Source organism: Coregonus clupeaformis, chromosome 11, assembly GCF_020615455.1.
Source record: "Coregonus clupeaformis isolate EN_2021a chromosome 11, ASM2061545v1, whole genome shotgun sequence".
Lineage (NCBI taxonomy): Eukaryota > Metazoa > Chordata > Actinopteri > Salmoniformes > Salmonidae > Coregonus > Coregonus clupeaformis.
In genome coordinates this window covers 38,436,940-38,457,839 of record NC_059202.1, presented here as the reverse complement: position 1 = coordinate 38,457,839, position 20,900 = coordinate 38,436,940, and the positions used below count along the sequence as shown (strand labels likewise).

The 20,900-nt window shown below is 48.4% G+C and overlaps 1 protein-coding gene across 1 annotated transcript; it reads right to left on the bottom strand.

Annotated features, from left to right (window-relative positions):
• Positions 1-4,626: 4,626 nt before the first annotated feature.
• LOC121577464 (neuritin-like protein) lies at positions 4,627-19,822 on the bottom strand. Its single transcript, XM_045223595.1, has 3 exons — positions 19,573-19,822; positions 14,319-14,469; positions 4,627-4,943 (listed from the first exon to the last, which is right to left on the bottom strand). Exons 1-3 carry the CDS (start codon positions 19,820-19,822, stop codon positions 4,646-4,648), a joined length of 699 nt encoding a protein of 232 aa, XP_045079530.1. The 3' UTR covers positions 4,627-4,645.
• Between the last annotated feature and the right edge of the window lie 1,078 nt (positions 19,823-20,900).

Genomic DNA, 20,900 nt, shown 5'->3' with positions numbered 1-20,900 from the left:
TCAGGAAGTTAAAGCTTGGTCGCAAATGGGTCTTCCAAATGGACAATGACCCCAAGCATACTTCCAAAGTTGTGGCAAAATGGCTTAAGGACAACAAAATCAAGGTATTGGAGTGGCCATCACAAAGCCCTGACCTCAATCCTATAGAAAATGTGTGGGCAGAACTGAAAAAGCGTGTGCGAGCAAGGAGGCCTACAAACCTGACTCAGTTACACCAGCTCTGTCAGGAGGAATGGGCCAAAATTCACCCAACCTATTGTGGGGAGCTTGTGGAAGGCTACCCGAAACGTTTGACCCAAGTTAAACAATTTAAAGGCAATGCTACCCAATGCTAATTGAGTGTATGTAAACTTCTGACCCACTGAGAATGTGACGAAATAAACAAAAGCTGAAATAAATCACTCTCTACTATTATTCTGACATTTCACATTCTTAAAATAAAGTGGTGATCCTAACTGACCTAAGACAGGGAATTTTTACTAGGATTAAATGTCAGGAATTGTGAAAAACTGAGTTAAAATGTATTTGGCTAAGGTGTATGTAAACTTCCGACTTCAACTGTATATTGTTAATGTAAACAGTAAAAAGTACAGAACCCAGAATCGACACCTTTCGTTATGTCCAAAAAACCTGATTTAACAAAATCAGTAGATACACATTGAGTTCTATCTGTCAAGTAATTTTGAAAACAGTTACATGCAGCCTGGTATAGGCCAATTGAGGAAAGCCTCCGAATTAGCGAGTGGTGATCAACAGTATCGAAGGCCTTTGACAGGTCAATGAAGAGGGCAGCACAATGTTGCCTTTTATCCATACAGTTAACCACATCATTTATAACTAGGGATGCAGCAGAGATAGTGCTATGACCTGGTCTAAAACCCGACTGATGTACATTTAGAATACATTTCAAAGATATGAAAGATTTTAGCTGAGAATGAATCAATGATTCTAATATTTTAGCTAGCCAAGAAAGTTTAGAAATAGGGTGATCATTATTTAGGTCACAATGGTCACCGCCTTTGTGAAGGGGACCCTCCAAACCTTGGGGATAGTACCAGATATAATTGTCAGGTTACAAATATGGGTTCATGATTCTGCAATCAGGGGGGCAGAGAGCAGCACCAAAAATTGATTAAGCTTATCAGCCCTAGTGGATATTTTTTACATAAATCTTAAGCAAGGCATCTAGCATATCACAGGTAGTAAATTGTTGAAATGAAAATAAAGATTCACTAGAAGTTGACGGGTTAAGCGTCGAGTCAGCTAGAGGCTGGCAGAGGGAAGAGCAGTCGATTGACTGACCAGGGTCAATTAAACCACGGTTTCTCTCAAATAAAAAGCCTGCGGAGATAAGATTATGATTAAAAGCATCACTTATGCCATTCTTCTCAGTTATGATGCTATAGTCAGACATTCTGCATACAGACAGGCAAATATTGAAAGTAAAAATAACAAATTGAATCACTGTTGAAACTCAGGGTTCTATTCCATCAGATCCGCTTTTGCCGACATCCGCATTGCGGTTGTTTTGGCAGTGTCAGGGGTGGAACTAGGCTACATTATTTCTGTCAAATCCAGAAGTGGCTCCTGGCATTAGGCTATACCAAAGATTGTCTATTATATTGACAATATATTCGAGTGACCGCTCTAACAATGGAAATACATGTCCTCAAAGATAGAAGGCAGGCAGGCAGAAAGAGGCGAGAGCAGGTGGGATCATTCTAGCCAATGAACAACGGGCCATAGAGATAGATAGAGGACTATTCTTTGTATCTGTGCCATTATAGAATCTGTGACAGCATGGACATTTTAAAGTAGTCAATTTTCTTCTTCTTCACTGGCTTTGTTCCCAACTCATAGGAATCCCCACCCAGTTGACTACTTTAAAATGGTGGAAGCCCTCAATGGCAATGTCCATGCTAAAATTGGTTATATCCATAATGAGTCCTCTATCTATCTCTATGACAACAGGCACCATTTACATCATTTAGCAGACGCTCTTATCCAGAGCCACACTTCGATATAAAGTATTTTTTTGCCACGTGTGTCCACTTATATCAGTGCATTTGTAAAAACCTAACCATTATGAAACTTCTATTTGAGCAAATTAGCAATTACATTTTTTGTTGACCAAATTCAACACTCTCTCATTGACCTCCATACAAAGATTCTTCACTTCATGGCCTTATTTTCATGGACAGAGTAAAACCTCTCGCTTCGCCTCTTCCTGTCTGGCTATACCTAAAATATAATTTGCTGCACAGAGTCGCATTAAGAGAAATCCCACAAAGCCTTGTTTACAAATTCTAAAACTGGAATGTGAGACGTAATCTAGAACTCTTATTAGGCTGATAGAAATTCTCATGATTTTGTTTAATGATTTTCAATTTGAGAGTCATTATTTCTGTATAGACTACACTTTCTTGTTCTGAACTTCTAACGCGAGTGGGATGGGTGTGGCTTCGTGACAATGATCAAGAGCAACTGGTCACCGATTTGACAGCTCCAATGCAGTTACACAACGCCAAAACATCAGCTATGTGGGTGTTGGCTATCGCCGGTTAACGCTTGATCTGATTGAATCTAGGCCTCAGTCAAATAAGTTTATGGAAACTCTGTACTTAAGATTGGGGTCCCCAGGAGCGCGTTTGGGAAACGCTGCTTTAGGATGACAGTATCACAACTTCAAAGGGAGGAATATAGAATTCTGTTGAATTTGCACTCTTTGTCTCATCTGCTTCCATCTTTGAGAGACTTATGGTGAATATACAATGTTACAGACAGAAAGGTTTCTTCCTTTTCAAAATATCATAAAAAGAAAGAGTGCACAGTTCTACATGCCTATCATACAACGTCTCAAGCAAATAACACAAAACATTTGTTCCACTGTAACTGCTAGTACAGAAGTATACAATGCAGGTACAGTAACATCATATCTATGCAAAGAATAATGATGCGTTTGAGCTGATGTATACAAGAATGAAAAAGCTTATTGTAAAGCAAGATAAGCGAGAGTCTCCATACTGTATTTTCACATAAAAGGCATAGCTACTGCTTTCATTCACCAAGTGTTATTACACTGGCACAATGCACACAAGCACGTACACAGACACACACACACACACACACACCCGTACACACACACACACACACAAACACACAATTTATTGAAATACAGATAAGTAATAATAATTTGCAAACAGCCTAAAATGTGTTATCCAGTAACCTAAAATGTTGCAGTGCTAGCTGTTATAGCAACACAATATTATTTAAATATGTACATTTATTGAATTATCAATTAAATCTACTTCATATATTGTATGTCCTTTATTTTACAATAATATATTTCCTTCAGGTTTTCACTACAGTTTAGTACTGCCTCCCTGACCATCCCACACAACCTTGCTGCATTAGCAAACAAGATTAATTGCCAATAAAAAATGCAAATCCACTGCAAATACAAATTGACTGGTAAAGCTGTTGAGGAGAGCAAAGCCAATAGAAAACATATTTTTTAGAAGGTATATTCAAGTTCCAACATGGTAATTAGTACTAGGTTTTAAACGCAGCTAAGCTTTCATGTCAGGGAGTCAAGCGGGTTATCCTCATGGTGTTTACTTTTATAAAATGAATGTCCTCTAGAGTAAAACATTGCTTCTTTCTATACCGTTCCTATTTCACCAGGGTCTCCGTTTACGCACAGGCTCCTACACCATCAAAAGGCTTGAAAATCAGGAAATAACGTTTTTTATGTTTAAAAAATTACATTATGTATATAGCTAGCCTACTATATATTGATGTGCAATCTGATATGTACATAAATATTTATATGAATAAATTACATTATGTACACGTTCATCCATATTACTTCAACACAAATAACTAAATATAATTCTAGGTCAGCCTAGACTTGACCTAGACAAGAAGTGATGTGATGTAAGTTAGGTGGTTTATCTGTTCATAAACACTGTGTTAAATAGACACACACTGGGTGAATGCACAGTGATCCAAGCCTTCAGTCCTTAACATTCAAACTGCCTTGAGCTGGGTATATTTCATTATGCTTGTCTGCAGGTAAGCTCTATTGTTTTAGAGGTTTTACACTGAGTAATTCTTTCTTTAATCCTCAGTGAGTCCCAAACGAAATAACAAAAATTGGCTGAGCCTTTAATGCAACAAAACATCCCGCAGTGCTCTCTGATTGAATAACAACCTGACAAGGAAACTTCAGGATGCAGGTTTATGTGTGAGATGTTGCTGTTAAGCCTTGCCTGGTGAGGCTTAAAGAATCTGTATTGGGTTCTAGATGTTTGAGGTTTGAGGTTTATTTGCTAATTTACATTCTACCCTCAGCTCTCCCTGACAGCATCCCACTGGAACCATTTTATCCAACTCTTAAATTGAGGAGGAGGAGAGTATTTCAGAGAGAGTTAGAGAAAGAGAGAGAGCTAGAAAGATAATGTGTGTGTATGAAATGAATACACTACAGATGAGGAGCCACCAATCTGAACATGCTGCTAGAAATATATGCAACTCCTTTTTAGTACATGAAAAATGTTAGTGAGTTTATGGTCCTTTTTTTTTTTTTTTTTTTTTTTGTACATGTGCTCAATGAGATCCTCCCTCCCCTTCACCCTGATCGTGCCTATATCCTGGGCAACAGCAGCAGAAGGGACAGACATAAGGGGAGCAACCAGAAAGAGGTGGGACCTGGACGATGGGTGTGTGCTTTTAGAGACTCCTGGTTAATCTCTTCCTGGTTGGGTGGGCTCAGGGCATCAGCGGTGGCAGCTGGTTGGTTACGACTGGAGCACATGTCATACAGGTTACCAGAAAACTGCATCTTTTTGGACTCCTGTCGCAGAGACTCCCAGACTGCAGCAGCCTCATCAGGACAGCCCGCCATCGCCACGTTTGCACAGTCATGAAACTCATCCCAGGACCTGTAGGGGATGGAAGAAAGATGGTCACATAGCTCTTGAGTTCTAGAATAACTTTTATTAAATTTTAGTCATTTAGCAGACACTCTTATCCAGAGCGACTTACAGTTAGTGAGTGCATACATTGTTTTTTGGGTTTTTTTCATACTGGCCCCCCATGGGAATCGAACCCACAACCCTGGCGTTGCAAGCGCCATGCTCTACCAACTGAGCTACACAGGGCCCATTTTATATGTCCATATCTTTCTAACAACCAGGTATAACAATGTGGTTCAAGACACTATCCATTATTAATCTGTGTGATACAGTAAAGGATCCCCCATGAAACCATGGTTGTAGTTACAGTGGGGGAAAAAAGAATTTAGTCAGCCACCAATTGTTCAAGTTCTCCCACTTAAAAAGATGAGAGAGGCCTGTAATTTTCATCATAGGTACACGTCAACTATGACAGACAAAATTAGGGAAAAAAATCCAGAATATCACATTGTAGGATTTTTAATGAATTTATTTGCAAATTATGGTGGAAAATAAGTATTTGGTCAATAACAAAAGTTTCTCAATACTTTGTTATATACCCTTTGTTGGCAATGACACAGGTCAAACGTTTTCAGTCTTCACTAGGTTTTCACACACTGTTGCTGGTATTTTGGCCCATTCCTCCATGCAGATCTCCTCTAGAGCAGTGATGTTTTGGGGCTGTCGCTGGGCAACACGGACTTTCAACTCCCTCCAAAGATTTTCTATGGGGTTGAGATCTGGAGACTGGCTAGGCCACTCCAGGACCTTGAAATGCTTCTTACGAAGCCACTCCTTCGTTGCCCGGGCGGTGTGTTTGGGATCATTGTCATGCTGAAAGACCCAGCCACGTTTAATCTTCAATGCACTTGCTGATGGAAGGAGGTTTTCACTCAAAATCTCACGATACATGGCCCCATTCATTCTTTCCTTTACACGGATCAGTCGTCCTGGTCCCTTTGCAGAAAAACAGCCCCAAAGCATGATGTTTCCACCCCCATGCTTCACAGTAGGTATGGTGTTCTTTGGATGCAACTCAGCATTCTTTGTCCTCCAAACATGACGAGTTGCGTTTTTACCAAAAAGTTCTATTTTGGTTTCATCTGACCATATGACATTCTCCCAATCCTCTTCTGGATCATCCAAATGCACTCTAGCAAACTTCAGACAGGCTGGACATGTACTGGCTTAAGCAGGGGGACACGTCTGGCACTGCAGGATTTGAGTCCCTGGCGGCGTAGTGTGTTACTGATGGTAGGCTTTGTTACTTTGGTCCCAGCTCTCTGCAGGTCATTCACTAGGTCCCCCCCGTGTGGTTCTGGGATTTTTGCTCACCGTTCTTGTGATCATTTTGACCCCACGGGGTGAGATCTTGCGTGGAGCCCCAGATCGAGGGAGATTATCAGTGGTCTTGTATGTCTTCCATTTCCTAATAATTGCTCCCACAGTTGATTTCTTCAAACCAAGCTGCTTACCTATTGCAGATTCAGTCTTCCCAGCCTGGTGCAGGTCTACAATTTTGTTTCTGGTGTCCTTTGACAGCTCTTCGGTCTTGGCCATAGTGGAGTTTGGAGTGTGACTGTTTGAGGTGGTGGACAGGTGTCTTTTATACTGATAACAAGTTCAAACAGGTGCCATTAATACAGGTAACGAGTGGAGTACAGAGGAGCCTCTTAAAGAAGACGTTACAGGTCTGTGAGAGCCAGAAATCTTGCTTGTTTGTAGGTGACCAAATACTTATTTTCCACCATAATTTGCAAATAAATTCATAAAAAATCCTACAATGTGATTCTCTGGAATTTTGTCTGTCATAGTTGACGTGTACCTTTGATGAAAATTACAGGCCTCTCTCATCTTTTTAAGTGGGAGAACTTGCACAATTGGTGGCTGACTAAATATTTTTTTCCCCCACTATATGTGGTTGCTATGGGAAGGGCTGTGTGTAAATCTATAAGGAGGAGATAAAGCAGAAGCAGATTGGTCCAACACAACATCTGCCCATAAAACGACACATCATAGATTCACATTCCCTGGGTACAAGTGCAGAAAGGCTAAACTTGCACTGTATTTGGATATGGGCCCTTAGTCTAAACTCAACCCTAAAACAGCACATCTGCTGAGGGCTTAGGGGCATCTGTTTACCGTACACACAGGAGACCTTGAGGGGAATGGGTGAAACAAAGTGGAAGCAAAATGCAGCCTTGTAAAGTCCCAGAATTACATGTGCGGTAGAAAACAGCAGAGTAACAGCTTGTTAGATAAATCTGCCCCGCAGTCTCTTCTCTGATTAAAATAATAAAGGATTGCTGAGGTGTTAGATTGAACACTTGATCTAAAACATACACTGCATGCTAATGCATAAACGAACACACATAAAGATACACATAAACCAAGCTTGAGGGAAACAATAACGTTACCCATTCTACTAATGGCAGATTTCACCTTCATTTCTATTCTATACTCACAGGAAGCTCTCCTATCATTCCATAGAGAATACTGTCAGTGGTGCAGCCTTGGCCTAGATGCAAATCTGAGAATTTTATCCAGGAGGGAAAATACTGCCTTTCTACTGGTCCCTGATAGATTCCTGGGAAGTGTGTGAATGTGTGCGTGCACATGCAAGTGCACGTTTGTGTGTGTGGGTGTGTTCGTGTCAATGTGAAGTTGAAGTCGGAAGTTTACATACACCTTAGCCAAAAACATTTAAACTCAGTTTTTCAGAATTCCTGACATTTAATCCCAATAAAATTCCCTGTCTTAGGTCAGTTAGGATCACCACTTTATTTTAAGAAAGTGAAATGTCAGAATAATAGCAGAGATAATTTTTTATTTCAGCTTTTATTTCTTTCATCACATTCCCAGTGGGTCAGAAGTTTACATGCACTCAAATAGTATTTGGTAGCATTGCCTTTAAATTGTTTAACTTGGGTCAAACGTTTCGGGTAGCCTTCCACAAGCTTCCCACAATATGTTGGGTGAATTTTGGCCCATTCCTCCTGACAGAGCTGGTGTAACTGAGTCAGGTTTGTAGGCCTCCTTGCTCGCACACGCTTTTTCAGTTCTGCCCACAAATGTTCTATAGGATTGAGGTCAGGGCTTTGTGATGGCCACTCCAATACCTTGACTTTGTTGTGCTTAAGCCATTTTGCCACAACTTTGGAAGTATGCTTGGGGTCATTGTCCATTTGGAGGACCCATTTGCGACCAAGCTTTAACTTCCTGACTGATGTCTTGAGATGTTGCTTCAATATATCCACATAATTTTCCTTCCTCATGATGCCATCTATTTTGTGAAGTGCACCAGTCCCTTTTGCAGCAAAGCACCCACACAGCATGATGCTGCCACCCCTGTGCTTCACCGTTGGGATGGTGTTCTTCAGCTTGCAAGCATCCCCCTTTTTTCTACAAACATAACGATGGTCATTATGGCCAAACAGTTCTATTTTTGTTTCATCAGACCAGAGGACATTTCTCCAAAAAGTACGATCTTTGTCCCCATGTGCAGTTGCAAACCGTAGTCTGGCTTTTTTATGGCGGTTTTGGAGCAGTGGCTTCTTCCTTGCTGAGCAGCCTTTCAGGTTACGTCGATATAGGACTAGTTTTACTGTGGATATAGATACTTTTGTATCTGTTTCCTCCAGCATCTTCACAAGGTCCTTTGCTGGTGTTCTGGGATTGATTTGCACTTTTCGCACCAAAGTACGTTCATCTCTAGGAGACAGAACGCGTCTCCTTCCTGAGCGGGATGACGGCTGCAGGGTCCCATGGTGTTTATACTTGCGTACTATTGTTTGTAAAGATGAACGTGGTACCATCAGGCGTTTGGAAATTGCTCCCAAGGATGAACCAGACTTGTGGAGGTCTACAATTTGTTTTCTGAGATCTTGGCTGATTTATTTTGATTTTCCCATGATGTCAAGCAAAGAGGCACTGAGTTTGAAGGTAGGCCTTGAAATACATCCACAAGTACACCTGCAATTGACTCAAATTATGTTAATGAGCCTATCAGAAGCTTCTATAGCCATTACATCATTTTCTGAAACTTCTGACCCACTGGAATTGTGATACAGTGAATTATAAGTGAAATAATCTGTCTGTCTAAACAACTGTTGGAAAAATGACTTGTGTCATGCACAAAGTAGAACCGACTTGCCAAAACTAAAGTTTGTTAACAAGAAATTTGTGGAGTGGTTGAAACCTAAGTGTATGTAACTTTCCGATTTCAACTGTAACTGCCAAAATAAAGGAAACACCAACATAAAATGTCATAATAGGGCGTTGGGCCACCATGAGCCAGAACAGCTTCAATGCACCTTGGCATAGACTTAAGAGTGTCTGGAACTCTATTGGAGGGATGGAACACCATTCTACCATGAGATTTTCCATAATTAGGTGTTTTGCTGAAGGTGGTGGAAAACGCTCTCAGGCGCCATTCCAGAATCTCGTCCAGGATGGAGAGGCAGAGGTGTCTGCGCCAGGGATGTTGTCTATACTGCGGCCAGGCAGGTCACCACTGCGACTCATGCCCGGAGAAGCCGGGAAACGGGAGGGCTTGCTAGTATCGGGAGGGGTGTTAGCGAGCCGGAACCGAAACCCCAACTCCAGAGACTCCCAGACTTTTCTCCCTGTCAGGGTTCAGTGGGCCTGCGCTGCACGTCGGGCGCATACACTGGTGTATTCTGGGGCCGCGGGAAATCTGATGGACGCAGTGCTGGCCCAAGGGTGGAGCGTTCCGTTACTTTCCCTCTCTGAGCCGGTTCCGGTCATGGGACTGGACGGCTGGCCGTTGGGGTTGGGCTTCATCACCCGGCGCACTATACCCGTGTGTGTCCGGCTGGTGGGGGGGGGCTATAGGAGGATATCCAGTTTTTCATTGTGGACTCTCCGGAGTGCCCCCTCGTCCTCGGGCACCCGTGGCTGGTCGCCCACAAACCCCGGATAGACTGGTCCACGGGGCGGCTCATCATGGAGGGAGGCTACGCATCCTTCCTATTCCGATCTCCACCGACCACTCATCAGCCCAAACCACCATCCCAGACCACCTACCAGTCCTCACCTCTTCCCCAGGTCCCGCTCTCCCTACCGCCATAGCGGCGATGGCCACTGGGAGGAAGTCGGCTACAGACTCCGTCACCGGCCCAGACCTGGCAGGCGTTCGCCGGGAGTATTGGGATCTGGGGGAGGTGTTTAGTAAGAGGCGTGCCCAGGGCCTACCTCCTGACAGGCCATACAACTGCGCTATCAATCTCCTGCCAGGCGCCATGCCCACACGAGGGCGATTGTTTTTCTTGTCCCTCTACCTCACCCGCGGGCTTCTTCTTCGTGGGGAAAAAGGACGGTGGGCAGCGGCCGTGCATTGATTACCGGGCGCTCAATGACATCACGGTTAAGAACCGTTACCAGCTCCCCCTGATGATGACGGCATTCGAGTCGTTGCAGGGAGCCCGGGTCTTCACCAAGCTGGACTTATGCAATGCCTACAACCTGGTGAGGATTCGGGAGGGTGACGAGTGGAAGACGGCTTTTAACACACCCAGTGGGCATTACGAGTACCAAGTCATGCCGTTCGGTCCAGCCAACGCGCCTGCAGTGTTCCAGGCGTTGGTCAATGACGTGCTCCGGGACCTCCTCGACTACAGCATCTTCGTGTATTTGGATGACATCCTAATATTCTCAAAGGACATGAGTGAAAACCAGCAGCACGTTCGGCAGGTCCTCCAACGCCTTCTACGTCACCAGCTCTACGTCAAGGCGGAGAAGTGCCGTGTCCCATACAGAGACAGTCTCCTTCCTGGGGTTCATCGTCACCCAGGGGGACCTACGGATGGACCCAGCCAAGGTCAGCGCGGTACTGCATTGGCCCCAGTCCTCATCCCTCAAGGAACTACAGCGGCTTTTATGGTTCGCAAATTTTTCTAGACAATTCATTCGCAATTTTAGCTCCCTAGCCGCTCCCCTGACAGCCCTCACCCAGACGAGCGTGCGCTCCTTCGCCTGGACACCGGAAGCGGGGAACGCATTTGATGCGCTTAAGCGCGCTTTACATTGGCCCCGGTCCTAGGGCATCCTGATCCGTCCCTGCCGTTCATTGTGGAGGTGGATGCTTCAGACGTTGCTGTGGGACTCACCCCTTTGCGTTTTTTTCCCATCGGCTGTCCCCGGTGAAGCGGAATTACGATGTGGGGAACCGTGAGTTGCTAGCGGTCAAGCTCGCCCTGGGGGAGAGGAGGCATTGGCTAGAGGGGGCCGCCCATCCATTCATCGTATGGACGGACCATAAGAACTTAGCCTACATCCAGGGGGCAAAGAGGCTCAACTCGCACCAGGCCAGGTGGGCGTTGTTTTTCACCAGGTTCCGGTTCACCATCTCATACCGTTCGGGGTTGAAGAACACCAAGCCTGACGCACTCTCCCGGCAGTTCGACCCCGTGGACCAGGTGGATAGGGACAACCCCATTGTCGCCAACGCCCTGATTGCTGCCCCAGTTTCGTGGGGAATTGATAGGCTGGTCAGAGCAGCGCTACGGTGGGAGCCCGATCCGGGCGGAGGTCCATCAGGGAGGATGTACGTACCCAAGGCTGCACGCTCGCGACTGCTTCAGTGGGTGTACGCGTCCGACCTCACCAGCCATCCGGGGGGCGCCAGGACGTTGGAGTTCCTGCGTAGGTGGTTCTGGTGGCCATCTGCTGAGGGGGATACGCGTGCCTTCATGGCGGCTTGCCCGGTGTGCGCGCGCACGAAGAGTTCAAATCAGCCGGCTACAGGGCTGCTCCAACCCCTGCCTATCCCCAAGCGCCCATGGTCCCACATCAAGCTGGATTTCATTTCTGCCCTACCCCCCCTCTGATGGATACATAGTCATCCTGGTCGTTGTGGACCGGTTCTCGAATGCTGCCCACTTCATTCGGTTTGGGGCCCTCAGTTCGCCACCAGGTTCCGCAAGGCTTTCGCCACCTGCCTCTGCGCCTCGTCTTCCGGCTTCTATCCCCAGTCGAACAGGCAGACAGAGCGAGTCAAGCAGGATCTGGTGCTATGCCTCCAGCAACCCAGCTATACGGTTCGTCAGGCCATTCAGAGTGGTCCGGCGAGTCAACCCAGTGGCCTACTGCCTGCAACTTCCTCCCACCATGCGGGTGCATCCCACATTCCATGTGTCCCTCCTCAAGCCCGTCGCCACCTGTCCCCTGGTTCCCCCTCCTCGTCTTGTTCCCCCGCTGCGCCTTGTCGGAGGACAGCCGGCTTTTACTGTGGACCGGATCCTGGTCTGCCGGCGGGTGGGGAGGGGTCTCCAATTTCTAGTGGACTGGGAGGGTTATGGACCGGAGGAGCGGTCCTGGGTGCCCAGGAGGGACATTCTGGACCCAGGGCTGATAACAACATTCCGTCGCCTCCACCCAGAGGCGCCGAGGTGAAAGGCTGGGGCCGTTCATCGGGGGGGAGGGGGGGGTCACTGTTACAGGAGGGGGTCGCAGTTCTGGAGCGACCCACTAGGTGTCATCCTCCGACAACCTTAGGCACCTCCTCACTCACAGTCTGGACTAATCATTATCTCATTGGTGTCTCCTGTGTCTACCTGTTCACCTGTGTATTTATGCCCTCACTTCCCTGTGTTCCCTTGCTCAGTTTTCTCTGCTAGTTTCTCTATGTCCAGCAGTACTACACAGTGTCTGATTGGAGACCTATGAACAGGTACTTGAGAAGTGTTCTCCCTGTTTCGTTATTTGTTTCAGTCTTAGGTAGTATTTCGTATTTTGGCTGTCAGCCGGTTTTTGTAGACTTATTTGCTCCGCCTTTATTTTATCGTGAGAAGTCCATTTATATTGTATTCTGGCTTCGGGACCACCAGTAAAGATCCTTGTTTCACCATCTCTGCCTACTGCCTACTGTATATCCTGCACCGCACCTGGGTCACACCTCACACCAACCCTTACACATGCCCCCCTCCGTCCATAACTTAATAAGTCTATTTAACATACGTACCGTATGTTGTAAGAATTTCAATATCACAAACAGAATTTCTGTTATAATCAGTTTTAAGAGGAAAACATTTTCCTAGAGTGACAAAGAGTTACCTTTTCAAATCCTCCTACATAGTCACATGCAGGTAAGACGTTTTATTTCTATATAGTCTCAGAAAGAGCAGGTTTGGAGGTTTCCAAAACCCTTATAATTGCCAAATAACTCTCAAAATTATTTGAAAATATAACATTTTCTTAGATTTATCACTGTTCCAATGCTCTCCACAGGTGAGCATGTGGCAACAGATAGCCTACAGTAACATAAACTAAAGAAAATGCTATTGTGTTCTTTTAAATAATACTTTTTCCATATTCTGATGTTACCCAAGACCTTCATAAACACAACCAAATGATTATTTTTCCGATAGCATATATGAAATGTTATAGACTGAATGTTTGAGTCAAAATGACTGCTCATTTTCTCAAAGGAGGGTGCGTCGAGGCCCGGGTTTTCTAGTGTTAAGGAATATGACCAAAATAACAACATCATTGTAACGACCACTATATCCCTGTAGATTCCAAGGGTGTCTCCAGCCCCGCAATACTGAACAGCAACTGGCTTAAGGATGTCGATAGGACCTTCCTACATTGATGTGTAACAGTATTGCTTCCATCCCTCTCCTTGCCCCAACCTGGGCTCGAACCAGGGATCCTCAGAACACATCAACAACTGTCTCCCACAAAGCATTGTTACCTATCGCTCCACAAAAGCCGTGACTGCTCCCTGACAACTACTTCAAGGTCTAAGAGCGAGTGACATCACCAATTGAAATGCAACTAGCACGCACCGCAAACTAGCTAGCCAATTCACACCGGTTACAGATGCAACAACATGTCTGGGAATGGGTTGATATTGATGGGGTGATGCAAGGAGAGGCGTCTTCCATGACGATGACATCACTGCTCAATAAATTCCTAGACATTTCCAGAAGGGAAGGTATAATATTAAGATGGATTACAGACACATGTATAAATAGAATGGAAGGCGGAGATGGGTAAAGAGAGACCCGCAATCTTTAATTAGGCACTCCACTATGCCTCCAGCAAATGGGAAGAGCTGTCAGGATGTTAGAGAGAGGTGGGGCATTACCACAAAGAGAGCGATAGAGATGGACAAAGATCTGGAGGGAATGAAATAGAGGAAAATATATGGTGGAGTCTATCTTTCAATGGTAATGGAATTATGGGTCACAGTGTTCCGTCAATTTACACATTTCAGAGTGGGAGTGTGTGTGTGTTTATAAACAACATAAAGATGAGAGGATTGCGTGTGTGTGCGTGTGCATGTGTGTGCGCGTGTGTCTGCGTGTGCACAGATGCGTGTGTACAGATGACTGTGCTTACTTGCAGATGGTGTGTATCTCCTGTGTATCCTCATCCTTCTGGGCACTCTCAGTCAGGCTGTCCCCCAGAGCCATCAGACACTGAGCGAAGCCCTTATAGATGGAGTGACACCTCCTGGTGGAGGCAGCAGAGCTGGGACAGGGGCCGACGACTGGAAGGAGACACAGAGACCGAGACATACAGTATACCATCAGCACTCTCTGTATCCCTGGCTAACAGTGGGGAGAAATGAGCATCATGAGAGTTCAACACTGCCAAGCACAGGACTTTTTTGTGTTTTTTAATAACTTGTTTGGTTACTTAAACAAGCTGCAACAAAGTTCTCTGTATTATACAAGGCTTGACAAACCTTGGATCCTCAATCGCTGGATCTTCTATATTTAACTCTCCTGACATTAAGAGACCTGGTTATGTTGCTTTGTGAGTACCCCAGTCCTTGAAATCAGCATGGTTTTATACACTCCAAACGAATGGAATTTGAGTGCCTCGCTCTGGACAACCAACCTTCAGGGCGCACACTCCAGAAAGTCCATGTATGAAAAATACATTTGGAAAGATAATTGTAGATGTTTTAGCTGAAGCATGTCAGAGGGGTACAGGCTGTAGTGTGAGTGACCCAGATATAACTTAATTTCATGATCATTTAGGCTACATATTAATCCTTTTAATTTGAAGCAATTAGTGCCTGCACACCGTGTGAATATATATGAAAGAAAAAGTGAGTCATGAACCCACAAGATGAAACTGCTCCCTTAGAGACCTCTATCTCTTTATCCCCTATCTCTTCCCATACTTCTTCCTTACCTGGTAATACAGCCATTTGAAGGCGACCCCTCAACGAGCGTAACAGTGGGACTAAGTGAGGTAAAACTGAGGATGGTAATTGGGTCAGACAGCAGATTGTTACAGGAGGGGGTCGCAGTTCCGGAGCGACACACAAGGTGTCATCCTCCGACAACCTTAGGCACCTACTCACTCACAGTCGCGACTAATCATCATCCTATTGGTGTCACCTGTGTCTATCGGTTCACCTGTGTATTTTTGCCCTCACTTCCCTGTGTTCCCTTGCTCAGTTTTCTCTGCTAGTTTCTCAATGTCCAGCAGTACTACGCAGTGTCTGATCAGAGACCTATGAACAGGTACTTGAGAAGGTCCTTGTTTCACCATCTCTGCCTACTGCCTACTGTATATCCTGCACCGCACCTGGGTCACACCTCACTCCAACCCTTACAGAAAACTGAGCCAATATGGACCCAGTGGAGGCAGCACAGTATCGGAGCGCATTGGCAACACAGGGAGCTATGCTGAACCAACACGACCGCAGCCTGCAGCAGATCACCGAGAATCTCCGCCAACTGATGATCGCTGTGCAGAGCCGGGTGGACACCCGACCAGCCCCAGCAGCCGGCGGAGCGGAAGCCGCGGCAGCGGCATCTCCAGTCTCGCCTGCGACATCGCGGGAACCCCGCCTACCACCTCCGGAGAGGTATGACGGACGTCCAGAGGGCTGCAGGGAATTCCTCACCCAGTGTTCCCTGGTATTCAGCCTACAACCCTCCTCCTTCCCGACGGAGCAGGGCCGGGTGGCCTACATCATCACTCTGTTGACGGGTCGGTCCCTTCCCTGGGCTACCGTGGAGTGGGAGAGCCAAACTCCGGCATGCTCCGACTCCTACCAATTCACCCGGGAGCTACACAAGGTGTTCGACACCTCTCAGGTGGTGTGTGGGCACGAAGCCGGCTCACGGCCTGTCGGCAGGGTGACCGTTCAGTGGCGGACTACTCCGCGGAGTTCCGGACCCGGGCTCGAGAGGAAGGATGGGAGGAGGCCACCCTGGTCGTCCTTTACGCCCAGGGGCTATCGGAGGGGATGAAGGACGAACTCTGAGCGACTGGACGGCCTCGTTCAACTCTCGTTGTGGGTAGACAATCGGCGTCGTGAGAGGGCGCATGAGAGAGGGATGACACAAGGCGTGCCTCCGCGTCCCACTATCAACCCGGAGGCTTTCCGCCGATTCAGGGAGGAGACGCCTCAGGAGGCTATGCAGCTGGGGGCGGCGCGCTTGTCCAGGATGGAGAGGCAGAGGCGTCTGCGCCAGGGACGTTGCCTGTACTGCGGCCAGGCAGGTCACCACTACGACTCATGCCCGGAGAAGCCGGGAAATGGGAGGGCTCGCTAGTTCCGGGAGGGGTACTAGCGAGCCGGAACCGAAACCCCAACTCCAGAGACTCCCAGACTTTTCTCCCCGTCAGGGTTCAGTGGGCCCGCGCTGCGCTTCGGGCACATGCACTGGTGGATTCTGGGGATGCGGGAAACCTGATGGACGCGGAGCTGGCCCAAGGGTGGAGCGTTCCGTTACTCTCCCTCTCCGAGCCGGTTCCAGTCATGGATCTGGACGGCCGGACGTTGGGGTCGGGCTTCATCACCCGGCGCACTGTCCCCGTGCGAGTCCGGGTGGTGGGGGGGCTATGGGAGGATATCCAGTTTTTCATTGTGGACTCTCCGGAGTGTCCCCTCGTCCTCAGGCACCCCTGGCTGGTCGCCCACAAACCCCGGATAGACTGGTCCACGGGGTGGCTCATCCTGGAGGGAGGCTCCGCCACCATTCTGTTCCGGTCTCCTCCGATCACTCATCAGCCCAAACCACCATCCCAGACCACCTACCAGTCCTCACCTCTTCCCCAGGTCCCTCACTCCGAACCGCCTACCGCTCTAGCGGCGGTTGCCACCGCGAGGACGGCGGCTACAGACTCCGTCACCGGCCCAGACGTGGCAGTTGTTCCCCGGGAGTATTGGGATCTGGGGGAGGTGTTTAGTAAGAGGCGTGCCAAGGGCCTACCTCCTCACAGTTCTTACGACTGCGCTATCGATCTCCTGCCGGGCGCCATGCCCACACGAGGGCGATTGTTTTCCTTGTCCCGGCCGGAGACGCTGGCCATGAGGGAGTATATCGACGAGGCAATCGTCGAGGGTCACATCTGTCCCTCTACCTCACCCGCGGGCGCGGACTTCTTCTTCGTGGGGAAAAAGGACGGTAGGCAGCAGCCGTACATTGATTACCGGGCGCACAACAACATCACGGTTAAGAACTGCTACCCACTCCCCCTGATGACGACGGCATTCGAGTCATTGCAGGGAGCCCGGGTCTTCACCAAGCTGGACTTATGTAATGCCTTCAACCTGGTGAGGATTCAGGAGGGGGACGAGTGGAAGACTGCTTTTAACACACCCAGTGGGCATTACGACTACCAAGTCATGCCGTTCGGTCTAGCCAACGCGCCTGCGGTGTTCCAGGCGTTGGTCAATGACGTGCTCCGGGACCTCCTCGACTACAGCGTCTTCGTGTATTTGGATGACATCCTAATATTTTCAAAGGACATGAGTGAACACCAGCAGCACGTTCGGCAGGTCCTCCAACACCTTCTCCGTCACCAGCTCTACATCAAGGCGGAGAAGTGTGTGTTCCACACAGAGACAGTCTCCTTCCTGGGGTTCATAGTCACCCAGGGGGACCTACGGATGGACCCAGCTAAGGTCAGCGCGGTACTGGTTTGGCCCCAGCCCTCATCCCTCAAGCAAATACAATGGTTTTTAGGGTTTGCACATTTTTATAGGCGATTTATTTCCAATTTTAGCTCCCTAGCCGCTCCCCTGACGAGCATTTGATGCGCTTAAGCGGCGCTTTACATCGGCCCCGGTCCTCGGGCATCCTGATCCGTCCCTTCCGTTCATTGTCTCCCGAGTGGCGCAGTGGTCTAAGGCACTGCATCGCAGTGCTAGCTGTGCCACTAGAGATCCTGGTTCAAATCCAGGCTCCGTCGTAGCCGGCCGTGACCGGGAGACCCATGGGGTGGCGCACAATTGGCCCAGTGTCGTCCAGGGTAGGGGAGGGAATGGCCGGCAGGGATGTAGCTCAGTTGGTAGAGCATGGCGATTGCAACGCCAGGGTTGTGGGTTCAATTCACACATAATAATGTAAGCACTCACTAACTGTAAGTTGCTCTGGATAAGAGCGTCTGCTAAATGACTAAAATGTAAATTGTGGAGGTGGAACCTTCAGACGTTGCGGTGGGAGCAATCCTGTCCCAATGGTTCCTCACGGACGGTAAGACTCACCCCTGTGCATTTTACTACCGTCGGCTGTCCCCGGCAGAGCGGAATTATGACGTGGGGAACCGTGAGCTGCTAGTGGTCAAGCTCGCCCTTGGGGAGTGGAGGCATTGGCTAGAGGGGGCCGCCCATCCATTCATCGTATGGACTGACCACAAGAACTTAGCCTACATTCAGGGGGCCAAGAGGCTCAACTCGCACCAGGCCAGGTGGGCGTTGTACTTCACCAGGTTCCGGTTCACCATCTCATACCGTCCGGGGTCGAAGAACACCAAGCCTGACGCGCTCTCCCGGCAGTTCGACCTCGTGGATCTGGTGGAGAGGGACGACCCCATTGTCCCCAACGCCCTGATTGCTGCCCCAGTTTCGTGGGGAATTGATAGGCTCGTCAGAGCAGCGCTACGGTGGGAGCCCGATCCAGGCGGAGGTCCATCAGGGAGGATGTACGTACCCAAGGCTGTGCGCTCGCGACTGCTTCAGTGGGTGCACGCGTCCGACCTCACCAGCCATCCGGGGGGCGCCAGGACGTTGGAGTTCCTGCGTAGGAGGTTCTGTTGGCCATCTGCTGAGGTGGATACGCGCGCCTTCATGACTGCTTGCCCGGTGTGCGCGCACACGAATAGCTCATGCCAGCCCGCGGCAGGGCTGCTCCGAACCCTGCCTATCCCCAAGCACCCCTGGTCCCACATCTCGCTAGATTTCATTTCCGCCCTACCCCCTCTGATTGATTCACAGTCATTCTGGTCGTTGTGGACCAGTTCTCGAAGGCTGCCCACTTCATTCCCCTTCCCAAACTCCCGTTGGCCCGGGAGACGGCTAAGGTAGTGGTGCAACACGTTTTCCGGGTCCATGGCCTTCCCCAAGATGTGGTGTCGGATCGGGGCCCTCAGTTCGCCTCCAGGTTCTGGAAGACGTTCGCCACCTGCCTCGGCGCCTCCGTCAGCTTGTCTTCCGGCTTCCATCCCCAGTCGAACGGGCAAACGGAGCGCATCAACCAGGATCTGTAGGGGGAGCTGAGGTGCTATGCCTCCAGCAAACCCAGCTATGTGGAGTCACGACTGGCGTTGGCGAAGTACGCCCACAACACCCTTCTCTGCTCGTCCACCGGCCTGTCCCCCTTCCAGTGCCAATACGGGTACCAACCACCCCTATTCCCCGAGCAAGAGCAGGAGGCGGCGGTCCCGTCGTCCAGGCCCACATCATTTGCTGTCGCCACACCTGGAGGTAGGTAAGGGCGGCGCTTAAGCGGGCCTCGGTCAGGTCTCAACATCAGGCCAACCGCAGGTGTCGCCATGCCCCGGTTTTTCACCCGGGACCGAGGGTGTGGCTCTCCATGCGGGATCTTCCCCTCCGCGTAGAGTCCAGGAAGCTGTCTCCCCGGTTCGTCGGGCATTCAGAGTGGTCCGGCGAGTCAACCCAGTGGCCTACCACCTGCAACCTCCCCCCACCATGCGGGTACATCCCACATTCCATGTGTCCCTCCTCAAGCCTGTCGCCACGTGTCCCCTGGCTCCCCCTCCTCGTCCTGTTCCCCCGCTGCGCCTCATCGGAGGGCAGCCGGCTTTTACTGTGGACCGGATCCTGGACTGCCGGCGGGTGGGGAGGGGTCTCCAATTTCTGGTGGACTGGGAGGGTTATGGGTCAGAGGAGCGGTCCTGGGTGCCCAGGAGGGACATTCTGGACCCAGGGCTGATAACAACATTCCGTCGCCTCCACCCAGAGGCGCCGAGGTGAACGGCTGGGGCCGTTTGTCGGGGGCGGGCACTGTTACAGGAGGGTTGTTTTACCATCTCTGCCTACTGCCTACTGTATATCCTGCTCAGCACCTGGGTCACACCTCACTCCAATGTTTGGCAGTGGGGGTCTAAGGATTATTGGTTTCAGTCATCCCCATTAACATTTAATAAAGACCTGCAGAGAGAAGAGAGGTATAGTCAAAAGTGTGAATACAGCCAAGAGAGATAGGTAGTGTATAAGGAACTAGAGGGAAGAAAAGTGAAGAGGAGCATATGAGCCATCTATTGAGGAATTTTAAAAAAAAGAGACACCTATGTTGGTCAAAAAACAACTGTTGTCCAGCCCAGTGGTTCTTTATGTAAGCACATGTTGCTGGTGTATGCTGCTGCCTTAGGCTGCTTTTGAGCCTCAATGTAAATATTTGATAGCATGAAAGACCCTGGGGTAATCCATGGAGCACTCCTTTTAAAAAGCAGGCAGTCTCAAGTCAGACAGACATGACTGACGTCATTTTTTCAGCGTAGAAAAACATTCAATTACTTTACTATCCATAATGGGTGTATTTCCAGCACACTCTGGTTTTTAACTTTGATAATTTACCAAACTCCCCCCTCTCCATCAATAATGATCGATAAAGATATGTGCACATCTAGCTATGCATTCTTTGAAGGTTAGAAATGTAATGATCTTTTCTTTCAAGAGTATTGGCATCATGAGACAAAATACAATTAGTG

Coding starts and splice junctions, on each gene's coding strand:
- LOC121577464 (XM_045223595.1), bottom strand. CDS start 19,822: ATGCCCGACGAACCGGGGAGACAGCTTCCTGGACTCTACGCGGAGGGG. Junction 14,470..19,572: donor TTGCTCGGGGAATAGGGGTG/GTTGGTACCCGT, acceptor GTCTCCTTCCAG/TCGTCGGCCCCTGTCCCAGC. Junction 4,944..14,318: donor GAGATACACACCATCTGCAA/GTAAGCACAGTC, acceptor CATCCCCTACAG/GTCCTGGGATGAGTTTCATG.